Genomic DNA, 18,357 nt, shown 5'->3' on the forward strand with positions numbered 1-18,357 from the left:
TCCTCCTGCAAGACAGTATTTGCATTTATTGTGCCTTTTGATTGATTTATTTGGTGGGTGTGATTACTTTTCCTTCTTCCTTTCTGCTGCTATTGGAGCTTTGTTGTCTGTCAGTAAAAAAAAAGGTGATCATCACCAGCTACAAAGCATTTTGCATCTTAGTAATTTTTAGTGGACAGTAAATGATGAGCTCTTCTTCTCTACCACAAAGTTGCTCTGTCTTTGCAACTCCTGGTCTATTTTTTATCTTGTTGTTGGTTGGTTTTTTTCCCCCCTCTAGCTGCTTCAAACAGTGCAGGCTCTGGTATGGAGGACAGGCTGTAATTTTAGGACTAGAATATTTGGCCATGTGAATTCAGCTTCCCACTGGTAGCCCTTCCCTCCACTTGCTGCACAGGGATGTAGGCTGGAACAGAAGGCCAGGCAGGGGGGCTCTTGCTGCCCCTCTCTCCAAGGTGTGATCACTTGGTGTGCTTCACCCCCTTGCTTTTCATCCAGGAAGAAATTTTCTTGTGCCTCCGTTGGTGATGCATTTGGGAGCTGAAGTTTTAATCTTGCCCCCGAGATGGAGAGAGGGAGCCTGCTGTGTTTGGTGCTGGCCCAGCCAAGTGCTGTGGCTGCTGAGTTCCCTGGTCTCTGCTACATCCCGAAGGAAGCAGAAGGAAGAGCAGCATGTCTGGCTTGGAGCTGGCAAAATCCTGTGCTGCTGCCAGCAGCCAGTGCTAGTTCTCAGCCTGTGGATGATAAGACTTGTTCCAGCTCAGGACCCCAGACACGGGGGTCCCTGCAGACTCCTGCTGCCAAGAGGTGCTGCCCTTCCAGCTCTCCTGGTGGTGTGGGAGCAGGGAAGGGGCTTTCTGCTCTGTTAACATCACAGCTGTGTGTTGTGAGCTCGTATTAGGCAAATCCTGTTCTTGACAGAGAAGAAATCTGCCCTTCCTAGTAGCATGCTTATGGCCAAGTTGTGAGTATGTGACAAAAAGAGCATCTGCTCATCAGTGGTTCATTGCCAGAAGCCTTCTAAGGGTTATGTATTCACAGCAATATTTAAAATCATGTTAGTTTATGTGGAGATGAAGATTTTTTTACTTCTGTGGTAGATTACATAGAACATGTGTCCTTGTACTGCAGGGTATAAATCAATTTAAGGAAAAGCAATGGAATGACATAATGCTGTGGAATGGCTTGTGTAAAGTTACAGATTTGGGAGCTCTGTAGATACACAGACATTTTCTTCCATGTGTTGCTACAGATGGAATGACTTGGAAATCATAGCACTGGCTATTTAATACAGCACAGCACACTCTTTTCTTATGGTAGTGCCTTTGTGTAGTTATTTTTCCTAAGACATGCAAAATATGCAAGTCCAAAAGTTAGACTGCAGTGCAGACTGTGTGCAGCACTTGGTGCTCAACTTTCTAGCCTGACTTTTGTAGCAGCCCAGCTGTGGGGCAGAACCTGGGCAGTGTGTGAGTCCTGCCCCTCCCCTGCAGGGTAAAACACAGACCTCCCTGTAACTTTTGGGTTGCCCTCTTGAGTAGCTTTTAATAACATGACTTTTGCCACTTCCCCCCCCTCCCTTGAAGCACAGAACAAAGTGGCAGCCCTGGCAGGGAGGGGAGTTGTTACACAATGGTGCTCTATGTACAGGGAGGGGTGATTCCAACCAAGCTTTATAATACCTTAATTATATTTGATGTGACCTAACCCTTGACAGCCTTGCCTCTAACGCTGCCAAACAGGATTTAAATATTGTAAGGATTTCTGGACAGTACTCAAACCTGAGCTGTCTTTCACTGTGTCAGTAAGAAGGTGATGAAAAGTGGGGAGAGGGGTTTTGCTTGGGAATTTTTGTCTTTGGTTTAGTGCACCAGGTTGTTTCTGTGCCAAGTTCTGCAGATTTGCTGTGCTACCAACAGTATGTAAAACCCATTCCAGAAATGAAGAAGCAAAAAGTTGAAATGTGTGTTATGAAGGTGACTGAGGAGGGGCTTTCTCTTTCCTACCTCTGTTTTCTTAGTGACCTGGATTTAATTTCAGGGCTCAGCAGATTCGTACACAAGCAGACCCTCAGACTCTGATGTCTCTTTGGAAGAAGACAGGGAAGCAATCCGCCAAGAAAGAGAACAACAAGCAGCTATACAACTTGAGAGGGCAAAGGTGTGTTCTTTTCAACTTCAGTCATCATTAAGTCGTGGCATTTCTCTCTTGCCTGGTGTTAAAGCTCACGCTGTTGATGCACAATGATGATGCTGTGTTTTGAAATAGTGTGACAATTGAGTGATGTTATCTGCAGGCAAGATGTTTGGGGAGATATTGTGTGAATATATAGAGGGGGATTTCCTCTAGTGCCCTGAACTCTGCTGGCTTATGTGAAACTACTCATTCTGAAAGTTGATGCATTTGCCAAATATCCTCTGCTAAGTTTTTGGTAATTTGATACGAGAAAACAGTTCTTGATTCAGAAAAGTTTCCATTGTTTGTGATGTGTGTTTCTATTTGTAGTCCAAACCAGTAGCATTTGCTGTTAAGACTAATGTGAGTTACTGTGGAGCTCTGGATGAAGATGTTCCTGTCCCAAGCACTGCCATCTCTTTTGATGCCAAGGACTTCCTACACATTAAAGAGGTAAAACTATGAAGTACCAAAAAGGAATGTGAAAATGAATCCTTTTACATGCCAAGGACTGCGAGCTGAACCCTTGGGGCTGTTCCAAGTCCAGGTCTTGGCATTCTGTGAGTTTTCTCCCAAGATCTAGATGGCCAGGATGGTGTCACCACTGAGCTGTGAGCCATCTGGCTGTGGGGTGTGTGTGTCAGCTCAGCTGAGGGCTCAGCACAATTTCCTTTGTTAATGCTGAGACCTTCTGCTTGCCTGAAGCTGTGGCTGGAACTCGGGATTTCAGGAATGGTTCCCCTTGCTGGAGTCCATAGCTGCTTGGAAAAAGTCTTTGCAGGATCTGTTTTGCAATGATCTGGCTTGGACTAGGACAAGCATGGTTTCAGATTTTAGAGTAGTTCTAAACCAGGTGAGAAGTAAGGTCACCCTGCTGACTGGATGAAACAGCAGCAGCAACTGATGAGCTGCTAAACTGAGAACGTGTCCTCTGTGTCTCATCTGTCTCCTGCAAGCCTATACATTATGTGCTTACTTAAATGATGAGCTGGCAGCAATTACTGACAATGCAGAAGAGATGATGGGCATGGCAACCAGTGGCAATGAGCTGTCAGTCCTCCCACGTGCTGAATGCAGAGCAAAGCAAAGGGGAGGTGGTGGCCTGATGCAAACAGCCCTGCCTTCCAGGCTCCATCGGGGTCATCAGATTGTGCAGGGATTCATGGATCTGATCTCCTGTCTAGAGGCATCACTTGAGGTCCATGACCTGCTAATGGAAGGAAGATTCCTGTGTTCAAGCCACACATTTACGACCAAAATAGAATGAGTCATGCTCATGGGGCTCAGGTTTTACAGTGGTTTAAATCCATTGATTGATCTCACTGCTCTAGAGCAGCAGAATGCTGGGGCCTGAAGCATTTGTCTGTTTTAAATGCTATAAATAGTTCTGTTGACTTAAGCAAAACCAACATGTTTAAAATGAGGCCTGAATGAGGGTCATAACAACAAAGAAGAGATACTTAAAAAGTTGAAATGAGAAAATAATGGCACATCTTGCATAAATAGCAGCTATATCAAGAGGGCAGGTTTTCAAGATGAGGGTGTAAGGATTGCATTCCCCTTAGCTGTGCACCTTAGTGTTTGTGTGCAGGGTAATGAAAAGCACTGTCATGTATTTTACAAAGACGTTGAGGCTCTGCATGTTTCAGAGAGTCCAGCTGCTGCCTGTTATACCTTTGACAACTAGAACATTGATGTGCTTGAGAACTGAAGTGCTTGAGAATACGGAGACGAGGGAACTGGTTGTTACTAACACGAGATTTCCGGGGTAACTTGTTCCTCAAGGCAGGCAAACAAAGTTGGCACACTCGTGCTGCTCTTCAGGACTTGAAAATCAGTGGTGAAATGGAATGTTTTTGTTGAACACTAAGCAGCCTACAAGGTTTTTAGATATTTTTCTTCAGAAGCTCTGCTGGCATCCAGCTGCAACAAGTCCTTTTCCACTGCGATACCCACGCTGATGTTGCTTTTCATATTTCCATCATTAAAGTTAGGCCAGATGTTCCTCACTGCAGAAACACTAAAGGTTAATGATACAATTCCATTTTATATGTGCAGGTGTACATTACAGTTTCTTCCTAAAGGTAAACTTTTCTTCAGCTGTCATCAGTTGAGAAGGCCATGCCTCCAAAGTGTTCAGCTGCCTCAAGGCAGCAGCACTAGAAAAAACCCCATTTGTGGAGAGGTGTCACAGGTTGGGATAGAGCTCTGCTGTGGCATTAACCTGACAGGGGTTTGGTTCATGGCTGGAGCTGGTAAGTTTTCTGTGTTGTGTTGAGTAGGTTGGTTTCTAATAATGTTTCTGGAATGGTGTTGGTAGAGCTTTTCCACCACACAAGGTGTTTGCAAAGGAGTAGCATGTTAACAACATCTATACAAGTATCTGGAAAGTGGGAAGGAAAAAGGAATCAGAATAGAATCCCAGACGGGTTTGGGTTGGAAGAGACCTTAAAGCTCATCCAGTCCCCCCCCCTGCCATGGGCAGGGACACCTCCCAGCAGCCCAGGCTGCTCCAAGCCCCATCCAACCTGCCCTTCAACACTGCCAGGGATGGGGCAGCCACAGCTTCCCTGGGCAGCCTGGGCCAGGCTCTCCCCACCCTCACAGCACAGAATTTCTTCCTAATATCTCATCCCAGTCTCCCCTCTTTCAGCTTGAAAACCTTCCCCCTCATCCCATCCCTCCCTGCTCTTGTCCCAAGCCCCTCCCCAGCTTTCCTGGAGCCCCTTCAGGCACTGGAAGCTGCTCTCAGGTCTCCCTGGAGCCTTCTCTTCTCCAGGCTGAACACCCCAACTCTCCCAGCCTGGCTCCAGAGCTGCTCCAGCCCTCAGATCACCTTCATGGTGATCTTTGGTGTAGGCTATTAAATTTTACAAGGTACCAGTAGTAGTGGTTTTGATAGTGATCTGAAGGTGTTATTTTTACGTTTGACTGCTTTTTTGGATGTTGTGAGATAGTTTGGTGGCCTTGGTTCACCAGAAATTGGTTCAGATTATGAAATCACCGACACACCCTGCACCTTGGTTGGTGACACCAGAGGAGAAGTCACAGCAGGATGTTTTGGGGCAGTTAAGGGTTAAGCCAGAACTGGCCCAGATAATGCTGCTTTCCACTCACCACCTGCAGAGAAGACATCAACCTTCCAAATGTTGCCCAGCACCTTTTAACTTCACCTGAAGTCACACCAGTTGTCAGGTCTCGGGTGCGAGTCCGGTTCCGTTGACCGGGGTAGAGTTAAGAATGATAAGTAACAAAATGAAGGGAGTTTTGGACGTGGACGTTTTGAACTGAAGCCAGTGACCTTCCTGTGTTCCAGAAATACAACAATGACTGGTGGATAGGAAGGCTGGTGAAGGAGGGCTGCGAGATCGGCTTCATCCCAAGCCCGCTCAGGCTGGAGAACATCCGCATTCAACAGGAGCAGAAGAGAGGACGTTTCCATGGAGGGTGAGAGTGCTGTAACCTTTAAAAATGATTGAAAATCTTTTCTGACACCAGGCAATATTTTTCAAAGGTCACTTGATACGGTTTTTATTGCAGCACATTAGGAGGAGTGTTTGATTTGGGATCCCGCGGGGAAATACTCGTTTGCGAAGGGTAAGAGGGGTTTGATTTTGGCCATGAGAAACAGGACAAAAATGTGTGTTGGTTTTAGGAAAGCTCAGTAATCCAGTGTAAGTGGTCATGATGGAAAGTTCTGAAAGGGCTAAAGAGTTTTAAGTCCCCCATGGGTTTAAGTCAAGCTGGTGTTCAAATGCTGCTAGACTGTTTTTTTCCCCAGCTGTTGTGATCTTCAGGTCGTGGGGGTTTTCTTTCTTTTTTTCTTCACTTTGGGCAAAACCAGATTTATCAAATATAGAGATGAGCTTTGTCATTCGACTTCCTTTCTTCTTCATCTTCCATTCTGTGTCTCCAAACTGCTAGAGTTGGAGATTGCAAATCCTTGGAAAAATACCAACTTGGTCAGAGGTCTAGGAAGTAAAACTGCCTTCCCACAATCTCACTTCAGACACTGAAGTCACTTTCCCATTGGCTAGATACACAGAAGACTTTTTTAAAAAATGTTAATTGCTTTGCTACTAATGTATGATTCCCCCAAATTGAAAATGAGTTTCAAATGTTCACACAGATAATGTTGAGAACAAAATCTTTAGTACTTGAGAGTAAAGGGGCACGACCCAATTGAATGTGGACCTAATAGGCAGTAGTAAGAGGAGCATGATTTGGCCTGTGTAGAACTGTCAGGTGATTGGCAGGCTAATACATTTAATCAAGATCAGGAACCATTTCAAGTATAAAGCAGCAGGGAAAATGTTTTTAGAATGAGTGAACTGTGCTTTTTCCAAACTGCTTTCATCATTTGTGGAATAGCTACAGAGGAGGCCAAGTGTGTCTCAGTGCACAGAAAGAAGATTCTCTGATTCAGAGAGATGGAGGCTGAGAGAGTGTTTGGGACCCTGTGTCAGAGGCAGCATATTAGAAACATTCTCTGATCACCACATCACCAGTTCTGGCAAAGATTTGGTCTCATCTCACCCATGGAGAGTATTTAAAATAAAATCAAGCATGAAAGAAACAGGGGAAGTGTGGTGAAGTTTATCTGCTAAGATTTCAGGTAGCTTGCACTAACACTCCTGGGTTTGTATGCTGAAATTGAAAGCACTGAATAATGATAAAATAGTTTATTTCTGAGCAGCTTTGTTTGATCCAGTCATGCAGTGTCTGTACTGTGAGATTTCTCTAGGAGCTGTGAGATGAAGGCTGTATATGATGAAGAAGAATTCTGCTTTTTTCTGAGCAATGCAGGGAAAAGTCACCTACTAAAAGGGGTTTCTGGAGTCTAGTGTATGTTGGTGGAGGATTTGCCAAGTCCAGGGGTGCACAGTCCCAAGAGATGTGTCTGGGTAGTCATGGGTGCTGGCAGAGACACCCAGCAAGACAGAGGAGCCCAGGGAGGGGGTTCACATGCAGAGCTGGGCTGTGCACTGGGTTGAGCAGGGCTTTGTGGCTGGAGCTGCTGCATTTCCCTGCCTGTGGGCACAGAAGAGCTTGGCTCACTCTGCAGTGGAGCCTGCTGTCCCCTCACAGCCTGTGTGCAGCTCTTCCAGACGTGGAGCTCTGCTGGATTCCTTTGATTCCCCCTGTACCCCTGCCTGGTACCCTTCAGCTTTCTCACAGCAGGAAGTGTGGGTGAAGACTCCATTTTACCCTGTGATATCTCATTGCTTTTGCCAAAAAACCTCACATTTGCATCTCTGGGCTCTTGGTGTTCACGGGGCACTTTCTGTTACTGTAGGAAATCAAGTGGAAATTCTTCTTCAAGCCTTGGAGAGATGGTTTCGGGCACATTTCGAGCCACTCCCACTTCCACGGGTAAGGCAGGATTTTATTTAAAGCAACTCTTGCTATTTCTAATACTTCTATTTTAAAAGCTGCATATGCAAAAACGCGTGTTTCCCACCCACCCCCTCACCCCCCTTTTGCTGACTTATTAGGATGTTCTACAGAAAAGTGCTTGCATGCAGAGGTGGAGAAAGGCATCTATTTCTAGACCTGCAGTAGTTGCTAAGGGACTGGGAAAATCATCTTGGGGAAAGTGGCAGCTGCCCCCAAAATGGAGTGAACATCCAGTTTCAACAGGGCTGCCCAGAAGGGAGGTGCACTGAGAGAGATGGACAGTTCTTGCTTGCAAGTTGTTTTGGCTGTTGTACACAGTGTGTGTGTTTTAACCAAGTTCTTATTTGGTCTTTTAGCAAAACAGAAACAAAAAGTGGTAAGTAGGACTTTCATTTTCTTTTTATTAAATGATTTTATTTAATTCCAATACATAATTCCCTGGATTTTCATCTGGATCTTTGGTTAGTGATCTGAAGGGTTGTTTTCTTCTTCTAGACAGAACATGTTCCTCCCTATGATGTGGTTCCATCCATGAGACCTGTTGTCTTGGTGGGTCCATCACTGAAAGGCTACGAGGTTTGTATTCCAGGGATTTGCAGTTAGGGTTCTCTTACCTTCTCCTCAGTACATTCAGTGTGTGTGGTTCAGTACAACTGTTTAATGATAACTTAAAATGATCTTAGCTTAAATAATGATCAGAAACATCACGTAAGAACTAAGGGCACAGTTGGCACTTTGCACCCTTTGGATGAGGTACCAGCTGAGGTTTTTTTCTACCTTGCAGCAGTGTCTGCTCATTGTGGTATCTCAGCTGGAGGGTGGGTCACATTAATTACCCTGGTGTTCTCTTTGCAGCTTCACTGCTTTAAACACCCTCCACATCCCTTGGTTTCTGTGCAGTGTTTCGTGGTGAAATCAAGTAAGGAGAAGAGAATTTGTGTCCATGGCAAGAAAAAGTTGGAGCAGTCAAGTGAACTAGCTAGAACTCTGTATACATGCAGAATTTGAATCAAACTAGCACATGCTTTGAACTTTTAATTAGCAAGAATTTTGGAGAAGCTTCTTCATTGTTCTCCTTTTTTTCACTTGTAAAAACTTCCCTTGAAACAAAGTAGCTGGATTATTGCAGCATATTCAGTGATGTTCTCCAGCACCTGAAGCTGAATATGGGAAGTGATTATTATGATTTCAACATATTTTCTTGCCTTTTTTTGTCCCAAAAAAACCCCTATGACTATAGTGACATATATATGGCAAGAAAACTTCAACCCTTCCAAATTGTTTGCCTCTGTTCACCATGGAAGCAGGTTTGGTGACATGCACAGGTAAACAGGACACCCATTTTTCAAGGCTGCTGCAGGTTCAAGTGAGCATCTCCTACAGGCTAAATGAGCCCAGGCTTTGAGCAGGGCATTTGGGTGAGCTTAACCATCTGTTAAATGTTTTGCTGAACGAGGAGCTAAATGAACATGAACATCAAAGATACACTTCATTTAGCTTTATTAATATTGTTAGTACTTGATGGGATATTATTAAACGTATTGGAATGGTTCTTTTTTGGAAGATTACAACATGGTACCACTACTAGCATAATGCAGTGTTCTTGCATTGCTTTTTGGGGTGTTTTTTTTGCTAAGAATGATTGAAAGTGTAGTTTAACAAAGCAGGAATTACGTAGTTCATGTTCTACTCTCTGCCTTTTAATGTTATGGTGATGTTTCTTGACAGGAGTAAATTTAATCCACTGATTTCCATGGTGCTGCAGCACAAGTTGATTGGCCTCGGGACTCTCAAGCTGGGAAGGGTAGAGGCTTTTTGTTAACATGCACCTCTACAAATGGGCTGCCCCACCTCTGTCCAAGGAAATAACACTGAACACCACATCTTGAACATACCAAGGTGTATGAATGGTGGTGCTGCTACAAGGCTCAGTTACAAATAGTGGCCTACACAACAGAAACACGTTGGTCTGACTTTGCAACCTATTCGGGAATATTCTTGTGACTCTATTTTTTTTTCCCCCCCTGACTAAATTCTGTAAGAACCATTTTGAAACACAGCCTGGAAGAAATAAACTGCCAAGGGTCTGGAGGCTTTGATTAGGTTCCTGTCTAGACTGGGAGATAATAGGTGTCAGCCTGAGTTGTCCCAGAAAGGAGTAGGAGGTCACTCAGTAGAGTAGGTGACAGCTGTCAGGGATGAGCTTCTCTCAGATGCTTTCCCTTGTACAGGGATGGGAACAGCTTTTTTTTTTTTCCTTGTAGGCCTCTCTGAGAACAGTTGTTCTCTTCTGTTTGAGCAGCCATCCGACACGGGGAGCCTTGTAGCTGAAGTTTGAAGCCAATTCTAATAATGTTACTGTAGGAAAAGAAAAACCAACCCAAATGATCTGCTCAGCCTGAGCAGTGCCATGTGCTCCTGGCATGTTGTGAAGCCTGCAGGGCACAGGACTGTGATGGAGGGTGGTGAGGGCTGCTCTGATGCCTCAGTGCCAGGCAAGAGCAGAAAGAGTGACAGCTCTCACATCCTCCCTTCTGCATTTTGGGGAATGAGTCAGAAAACTTGCAAGTATTTATTACAGAGCGTGCTGCCAAGAGCAGGGGAATTGAATGTTGCTACCTGTGAAGGTATTGATTGTTGGCAGTGTCCTTGCCTTCTACTTACCTCTTCTCTTACTTTTGACTTCTTTTTCTCCCTGTCAACCCTCCCTGTTCAATCTTCCTCACCTCTGCAAAGGTGACAGACATGATGCAGAAAGCTCTCTTTGACTTCCTGAAGCACAGGTTTGATGGGAGGTGAGAAATACTGTCCTTTTCATGCTTTGTTTTCCCCTCGTGTGTTACTAACATTTGAGTGGTTCTTGGTTTTTTAATGCAAGAAGAGGGATGCATGTTCAAAACTGATGTACCAGCTCTGTATCAACACTGAAACACAGCCAGCTGTGGGGTGCAGCACAACTAATGTGTTGCTAGAGGTGCATGGATCTTCAGAGCTGCTGTGTCTCTGGTAGGACTTCTTGAATTTGATAGAATAACTCAGTGTCTTACCAGCCTGAGGTTACAGGAGAAATTAAATGAGTGGGGCACATGGAAAGTACCAAACTGCCTTTACAGGTGGCATTACCAGGTCAGGTTTTTCATGTTGTTGGGAAGCAGGCTGTGTCCTGTGTCCAGGCAGGAGTTGGAGGGGATGGTGGCTCCCAGTGGGCAGCCCCTTTGGCAGAGCTGGGCTCCTGGCTCACCACTGGCCCTCTTTCCTCTGCAGCTCCCAGGCCCCACTGCTCTGGATGGAACTGAATGGGTTGCTGCTTCATTTCAAAGAGCTGTCCAGTCTCTGTGGGTGGAACAGCTGAGAAAGCATGGCTGGTTGCACGTAGAAGTGCAGTTTTATTAATAGTCCTTTGGGCTATGAACATTTCTCAGCCATCATCTACAAGCAGTGTGTACTGCTGGGCCAGCCCAGCCAGCCCTGAGGTGTGCAGGCACCAAGGATGAGTGAGTGCCTCTTGATTGTGTTCTGAAGTTGCTCTACTTGGGCTTGGTTCCTTCCAGCACCTTTTGGGAAGCTGCAGCAGGATGTTCTCTAAATAGAACTATCACACCCCAGCCCTGAAATAAGTATCAGAAAACAGCAGGTTTCAGCAAGGTGTGGGAACACTGATTGCAGACCAGCACCTAAGAAAAATCAACCCTTGAATATTCTCAGTAGCCAGAAATACTTTGAAAAGGCAATTTGAAGCAGGAAATGCTGAGAATATGAAATATACAGAAAAAAACACAGAGAAACAAAGTCTGTCACAACTTTGAAAGTTCTAAGGAGGGTTCCTCTTGTTCAGCTGAGACATGGGGAATATTTCCTGATGAGCTGTGAGAGGGATAGTGTGGATTTCCTTGCTAGGAACGTGGGCTTGGTCCATGGCATCTCTTCCTTCCCACTGGAGCTCATCAGTAGTTGGAGGTGTCTGCTGCATCTCTGGGATTCTGGCCTTCCTTCCTCCTAGTATCTTCAGTATATTCCAAGAGTGAAGAGGAGCTTGCACTGTGCTATCCAGGGTATGGCAGTCAGGTTTGAAAATACAAAAAAAAATTGGTGAGAATCATAGTGTCTGTCATTTAGCAGAGGTGGAGTGGGACTTTGGGGTGCAGTGAGGAGGTGGAGGTGCTGAACCAATCCCTGAACAGCTTAGACAAATAAGCTGGTAACTTCTGTGCAACATATCTCCTCTCCTCCCCTGCTTTTAACTGCCCAGCTCCAGGGATTGTAGCAGGTCCTGCAAAGGCAGCGACTGCTTGAAAACCTGGCAGAGGCAGCACTGGATGTGGCACCTGCAGTTACCTTTGTCATTTTTCTGGGCTTTGCTGTGTCCTGTCAGGGCCTCCTCTCCCCACTGCTGACCAGTCTGACCAGTCCTTGCCCATTTCCATTAGGTGTAGGGACAGAACTGCAGTGTATGTTCCCTTCCAGCTGCTGGCACGTGTCTGTCAGCTTTGCCTGTGCTGGTGATAACTGAGAGGGATTGTTTGTGGTAGGAAGCCATGGCAACTGGAAGTGGTAAGTCATCTCCAGCTGCCACGATGTGATTGCTGTGAATATGTCCTTTATGAGGTGCATTTTTATACCCTGTGTGAGAATGGAGTCAGCAGAGGCCTGATCCACGACGATCAGCAGTGCCTAAATACAGGGAAGAAAATGTCAAGCACCCTTAGGCACACCCATCTAGGCTGCTTGGGCTGGTGAGGGGCAGGACTGCTCCTGTCCTGCCCCCCAACCATGCTCTTGGTGTGCACAGAGGGGCAAAGGGGAGAGATTCTGGCTGGAGTGAGGGATTGTTTGGAAATCTTACTGCCAGTAGCAATATTGACAACCAGATCTGGTGGAAGTATGAAATCTCTGCATGGAGAAAGTTAAATACCACGAAGAAGCCAACACAATTGACTTTAGCTTTGAGTAACTTTAGAAAAATGAATTAAATTCCTTTTCAGGCACCTCAGCTGTTCCTTAGTCCTCCTGCTCACTTGTGTGTGTGAAATGATGGTGTGGTCTGTGCTTTATGACCTTTTGTCTCTTGTCAGCTCACTGACAGGTGAAGTGGAAACCCAGCCTTCCTCAGGTGATGGAGGAGGCTCCAGCAGCACAGGTGGCTGTGGCTCAACTCTCCTCCCCTGTTCAACCCTCAGCCAGGTCCTTTAGCCCACGGGCTCAGCTCCCTGTCTGGGAGAGGAGAGTGTGTGTGGGAGGACCAGTCTCCCGAAGCCAGCAGCTCTGTTTGGTGACTCACAGGCACTCAGGGATTGAGTGACTCGAGCTGCTCAGGTGTCCAAAACGTGGCCCTTCCTCACCTGCCAGCAATGCCAGGTTTAATCACTGGTTTAGCCACCTGGGAGGGAAGTGCAGCTCCTGCTCTGACTCCTGTTCCGTGTGCCCTGGGATGTGCATCACGTGCAGTGCTCCTGGTGCTGTGTAACTTGGGTAGGAGATGAGTGAGGTGGGGAGGAGAAAAGCTGACTAATGCCTGAAGTAGAATTAGCAGCAACTGTCTGTGAGTCTACAAGAGTGCAGGGGATAGGAAATGCTTTACATTTTATGCAGCATTTCTCTTTAGTTGTTCCTGAACGATGATATAACTGGGCTGTAAAACCTCTGAGCGGTGTTTTATGGTGTTTGCACTTTGGAGCAGAACGTGGCTGTAAATCATGCACGGTGCACTCTGCAAGTCTGACTGCTGTGGTTTTGTTCTGTCCTGTGTTCTCACTCGTAGGATATCAATAACTAGAGTGACAGCTGACATTTCTCTTGCTAAGAGGTCTGTTCTCAATAATCCCAGCAAGAGGGCAATAATTGAGCGGTCAAATACAAGATCCAGTTTAGGTAAGACACGGACACGGGTGTCACTCTGAGCAGGGCTGCCTGCTGGGGGAGAGTGACAGGGTTTCAGCCTGCAGGACATCATCAGTTCTGCAGGTTTATATGTGTCTGCAGCATTTTCATGTGTGATTCTGAATTCCACGTGCTCAAACGGGAGGCAGATTTTGCCCGCTGGGGAGAGGCACAATGGGCTGTGCTGCCCCTGCCTGAAGCAGTTGCTGGGCTGCAGCAGGCAGTGTGGTGGCTGATATTTGAAAAAGAAGGGGTAGGGACCTGCAGTCAGGATAGGGGTTCAATGCTGATCCCTCCCAAGCTCCATCTTCTCAGCCTTTGTGCTCATAATTCCACATCACAAGGCACCAAAGAGCCTTCCCTGTGTCCAGCCAAGAAGGGGACGTGTTCCTCAGCCTGGGGCTGGTTTTGTATTGAATGTTGAACAGCTACAGCTTCATTTGCTGTCTAGCCCTGAGAGTCTGGGTCTTCCCACTCTCTCCTCACAGTGTCATCTCTGCTGAGTTACACTGGCCTGGTCAATTTTTATTTCTTCCACTACAGGCAAGCCAATAACCTGGTCTCTGGGACACCCTCCCAGGAGGCTGAAGGAGTTGATTTTCCATTTTCTCAGAGAGAAAATGCTCTAAAAACCAATTCTCTGACATCCTGAGCAGCTGTTGGAACTAGAGGTCGAGGCTGCAGGGTGCTCCCCTTCTAGCTGGCTTTCTGGTGCAGGAGAAGGCCCCTCAGAACCTGCTGCTGCAGGGCTGGGTGCTGCACCTGCTCGTGCCTCTGAGCACACATTGCTCAGTGGAACAGCTCCTGGGCACATGAAATGCATGAGTTGCTGACATAGAGCTCTTTGGTGCTTGGGTGGTATAACTAACAGGCTTCAGTTTCTGCTGAGCTTATCTATTTAAAATTCACCACGTGCATGGGAATGATTAAAAAGGGTCAGAACCATGAAGATCAGAAATATAATTTACATGGAAATGAATCTCTCCCTTTTCTTCAGACCAAAATGTTTGAACATTACCAGTAGTGTCTTTTAAAATAATAACCTGCCCATTATTTTACATCCATTTCTGTGATTATAGAATTAGGAGGTCACAGTTCTGCTCTTCATACAGATTCTTGTTTGAGTTAAATCAGAAATACAATCTGAAAACAGAAATAATTTTAATAAGTATCAGTACATCACTTGCTATCTAAATACAAAAAAATCTTGCTAAGCATGCTGATGTCTGGTTTATGTTAATAGAAAAATGTGTTTAATGGCACCCAGTTTTAAAATGTATTGATGTTATAAACTAACACAGTACATATGTATTTGCAGGCAACAGAATTGTCTCCAAGGTAATATGTATTTTTAAAATTGCCTTGAGTAATAGGTTATTTAATGGAAATTACATTAACTCACCCGTGGAATTCACATGCTAAACGTATCCATGAAAAGAAATGGGGGGTGCTGGTTTTGTCTGAAGTGATGCTGGGTTTGAGTGGCTTTACCTGTGTTGTTTTCCTAGCTGAAGTACAGAGTGAAATTGAAAGAATCTTTGAGCTGGCGAGGTCCTTACAGCTGGTTGTCCTGGATGCAGACACTATCAATCACCCTGCACAACTCATCAAGACATCTTTAGCACCCATTATTGTCCATGTTAAAGTGTCTTCTCCAAAGGTAATGCATTTCACCCTTAAAACAGGAGCCTTTGAGAGGGCCCTGGGGGGCAGCGTGGGAGTGGGCAGGGGGGTACCTGCAGAAGCTGAGTGAGGTGAAGAGAATGAAAGTGAAGTTTGTAGAGGCTTGACCAGGTGATATTTGAAGCAGTTTATTTTTTCTGCCCTAGACCTCAACCTTGGGCTTAGGCTGAGTCTTAGACAGGGCACCCAGCAGACAAAATTCCTGAGGAGCAAATTGATCTTCGTAGCCCCTCCTACCCCAACACAGCTGTACTTCTGGGGTGTCTCTCACCAGGGTGCTGGTCAGAGGGACCCAGTCCAGTTGTCAGGAACCTCTGGAAGTGGAGGGAAGGCAATCTGATCCAGCTGGCCTTGCTTTGGGTGAGAGGCTGGCACACACCCCTCTAGAGGTCTCTAAAAATTGTGTCCTGTTGTTCCGTGATCCTGTCATTTTCTCGGAAACTTTACAGAGAAGTAAGTTGGGATTGCTGACTTTTCCACCCCTTAAATTCTAGTAATGAACACAGTGGAAGGGAAAAAAAACCCCAAAAGTAGTATGAACTGTGTGTATGAAATACCTTCTGTGCCCAAAATGCACCTCAGAACAAGCCAAGTTACAACATTAGTGCCACACAACACAGGGTGCTGCTCCCATTGTCCTGTAGCCAATCCAGTATGATTCTGTGGATGGACAGTTTTCCTGGCCCTGTAGAAGGTTGCATTTGTCAAGATTCACCTCTTGTTTAAAGCAGAATAGAGCAAAATCACCATTTGCATTGCACTGGAAAGATTTGCAAGGGGTCCAATGTGATCCAGAGGGATGAAATGTGATGCTTTCAGGGAGGGAGTCAGAAAGGTTTGTGCTTATATTCAAGGGCAGTGTTTTATCCATTCTGCTAAACATAAGAGAGAGCTTCTGCACTTGGTGGTCCTCCAGAGGGATGTCAGTCTGAGCTCTGTGGAGACAAGTGATTCTTAAACTCACAGTTTTCTCTTCTCCTCCACCAGGTTTTGCAGCGACTGATTAAATCCAGAGGAAAGTCACAAAGCAAACACTTGAATGTTCAGTTGGTGGCAGCTGATAAACTTGCACAGTGCCCACCAGTAAGTACAGAAGGAAGGCTCAGGGACTTGTGAGACGTGGAGCTTGAAAAGATTTCTGCTGTGCTGGCCCTTGATGACAGTTGGGTCCCCACGTTCTCACTTGGTGGCCGTTCAGACAGCCCTGCAGGGGCCTTTTATTGCTCAGGAAGAAGTTGTTTGGTACTTCCATCCTGATGATCTGCCCTGCTGGGCTTACGATGATCTTTGGCAGGATGACAGGTCAGGAGTGAGGTGTGTGGCAAAACTGGCACTTCAGCAAATGACATCACTTGTGTAGCAGTGCTGTCTTGAGGTCCTGAAGGTCCCAGACTCCTGGGTGGAGAGGTGGCTGCAGAGGACTTTCCTCCAGCTGTGTGAGTTGTGTGTCAGCAGGCATGTGATCCTGAGCCAGCAGCCCCTGCTGCCCTTCCAGTTCTCTCCTGGGAGCACTGGGCACTGCTCACCCAGCACCTTATCACTGGTGACTCACCCTGAGGAGCAGAGGTCCTGGGAGGCTGGGGAGGCAGGCAGGTGCTGTGCTGGGCGGGTGCTGAGGGCAATTCCAGCTGGCTTTCATTTTTGATGAACCACACCTGGTTTCTGTGACAGGGAAAGCCACTCAGTGGCAGTGAACTTGGGTGAGGACTGGCTCTTTAGAGTGTAGCAGCTGGGTGCCACGTTGGTCTGGCAGTGCAGAGCCTGCTGTTTGTGCCATTGGTCCTTTAATGCAGACTGTCATCTCTTTTTTTTGCAGTCAGCAGTAGCTTTCTTGAAATCTGATCTGAGAAGGCAAACAGTCCAGCCTGTGGCTTCCTGAGTGCCCATCTTCCCCATGCCAGAGAGCTGTCAGACTAATGCAGAGAAATTCAGAACAGACACTGGGAAAATCTTCATGATCATACTCTCTAACTTAAAACAGGCAAAGTGCTGACAAAAGAAATGTCTTGGGGTAATCTAGGAGCAAATCTGAGAGTCGAGATCAGCAAAACTAATGCCCATCCCTCATGGCCAGGTCATGCTTCCAGAAGACTTTGCCTTGTGTTATGTAGACCTTAAAGAGATTGCCTCAGTTCCAGGTGGCTGCAAGTAATAAGTTCAAGCAGCTTTTGTTTTGCAGTAATGATCCACAAGAATTTATTTTCATGAAACTTAACTTGGTTGTGTATGCTTCTTAAGATACCAAACTTCACAGCCTCCTTCTCTCTTGTCCCCACCTGGAAGAGTCAGGCTCCTCTGTGGCCTCAGGTCTGCCCAACAATTCTGCCTTGGCTTATCCAGGGAGTGGAGTAATTCCACATACATGGAGCAGCTTTCTGAAAAGGGCCATTTCACCCTGACTGACACTGCCAGTGAGTTCAGGTTGTGTTTGCTCAGCAGTTCCAGCCAGATACAAAATGAGGGAAGTGGTGGAGTCACCATCCCTGGAGGTGCTCAAGGAAAGGCTGGAGGTGGCTCTTAGTGCCACGGTCTGGAGATGTGCTGGTGTCAGGTCATGGGCTGGGCTTGATGATCTTAAAGGTTTTTTCCAGCCTCAGTAATTCTGTGATTCTGTGTAATGTAGTTCTGTCAAAATCTTTAATTTTGGCAGTATTTTTGCAGTGCTTTGGTGTATGTTCAGGCTAGATTCACACTGCAATGTTAGAAAGCAAACAAAAAACGTAGTAGGCTTGACTGCAATATCTGTCCTTCTTATCTAAAAGCAGAAGGGTTCAAGAATGTGTCCAGAAGGAGAGATCTGATCCAAATTCTCCCTGCGCCTGATGTGGAGCAAGAATTTAAAGAATCTGGACGAGTGCTGTTGGCAGTGTGTAGGAGGGGGGGTATATCTCAATTTCTCCAGTTAAATACACATTTCCCAGTGCCCCAGGCAGCACCCTGGCCAGTGGGGCTTTCACAGCCCCCTTCCTGCTGCCCCCCTGCCCCTCAGCACCACTGGCTGGTGACAGTGGCAGATGAGGACTGCACCTACATCCAGCTGCTTGTGTTGCCACAGAGACCTTTGAGCCTCTGGTTACTGGAGGTGTAACAGGAGATGGCTTTGCTTGCTGCCTCATCCTCATGTTCCACTTGGAGCAGCCCTGAGAGGTGTCCAAGGCATCTCGAGTTCTTCTGGCCAGCTCAGCTGCGTTAACGTTTCTCACGTGTCATTTTCCTACTGAAGTG

At 46.2% G+C, this 18,357-nt stretch overlaps 1 protein-coding gene across 1 annotated transcript in view; it reads left to right on the plus strand.

Moving 5' to 3' along the window:
- Positions 1–565: 565 nt before the first annotated feature.
- Positions 566–18,357, plus strand: part of CACNB4 (calcium channel, voltage-dependent, beta 4 subunit) — a 26,877-nt gene continuing 9,085 nt past the window's right edge. The window contains 11 exon segments of the mRNA XM_010002255.1: positions 566–674; positions 2,021–2,160; positions 2,506–2,628; positions 5,492–5,622; positions 7,472–7,548; positions 7,929–7,948; positions 8,068–8,148; positions 10,309–10,367; positions 13,331–13,440; positions 14,958–15,109; positions 16,120–16,215. Coding sequence (XP_010000557.1) covers positions 566–674; positions 2,021–2,160; positions 2,506–2,628; positions 5,492–5,622; positions 7,472–7,548; positions 7,929–7,948; positions 8,068–8,148; positions 10,309–10,367; positions 13,331–13,440; positions 14,958–15,109; positions 16,120–16,215 — 1,098 coding nt within the window.

This window comes from Chaetura pelagica, unplaced genomic scaffold (genome assembly GCF_000747805.2).
Source record: "Chaetura pelagica isolate M959 unplaced genomic scaffold, ChaPel_1.0 scaffold677, whole genome shotgun sequence".
Taxonomy (NCBI): domain Eukaryota; kingdom Metazoa; phylum Chordata; class Aves; order Apodiformes; family Apodidae; genus Chaetura; species Chaetura pelagica.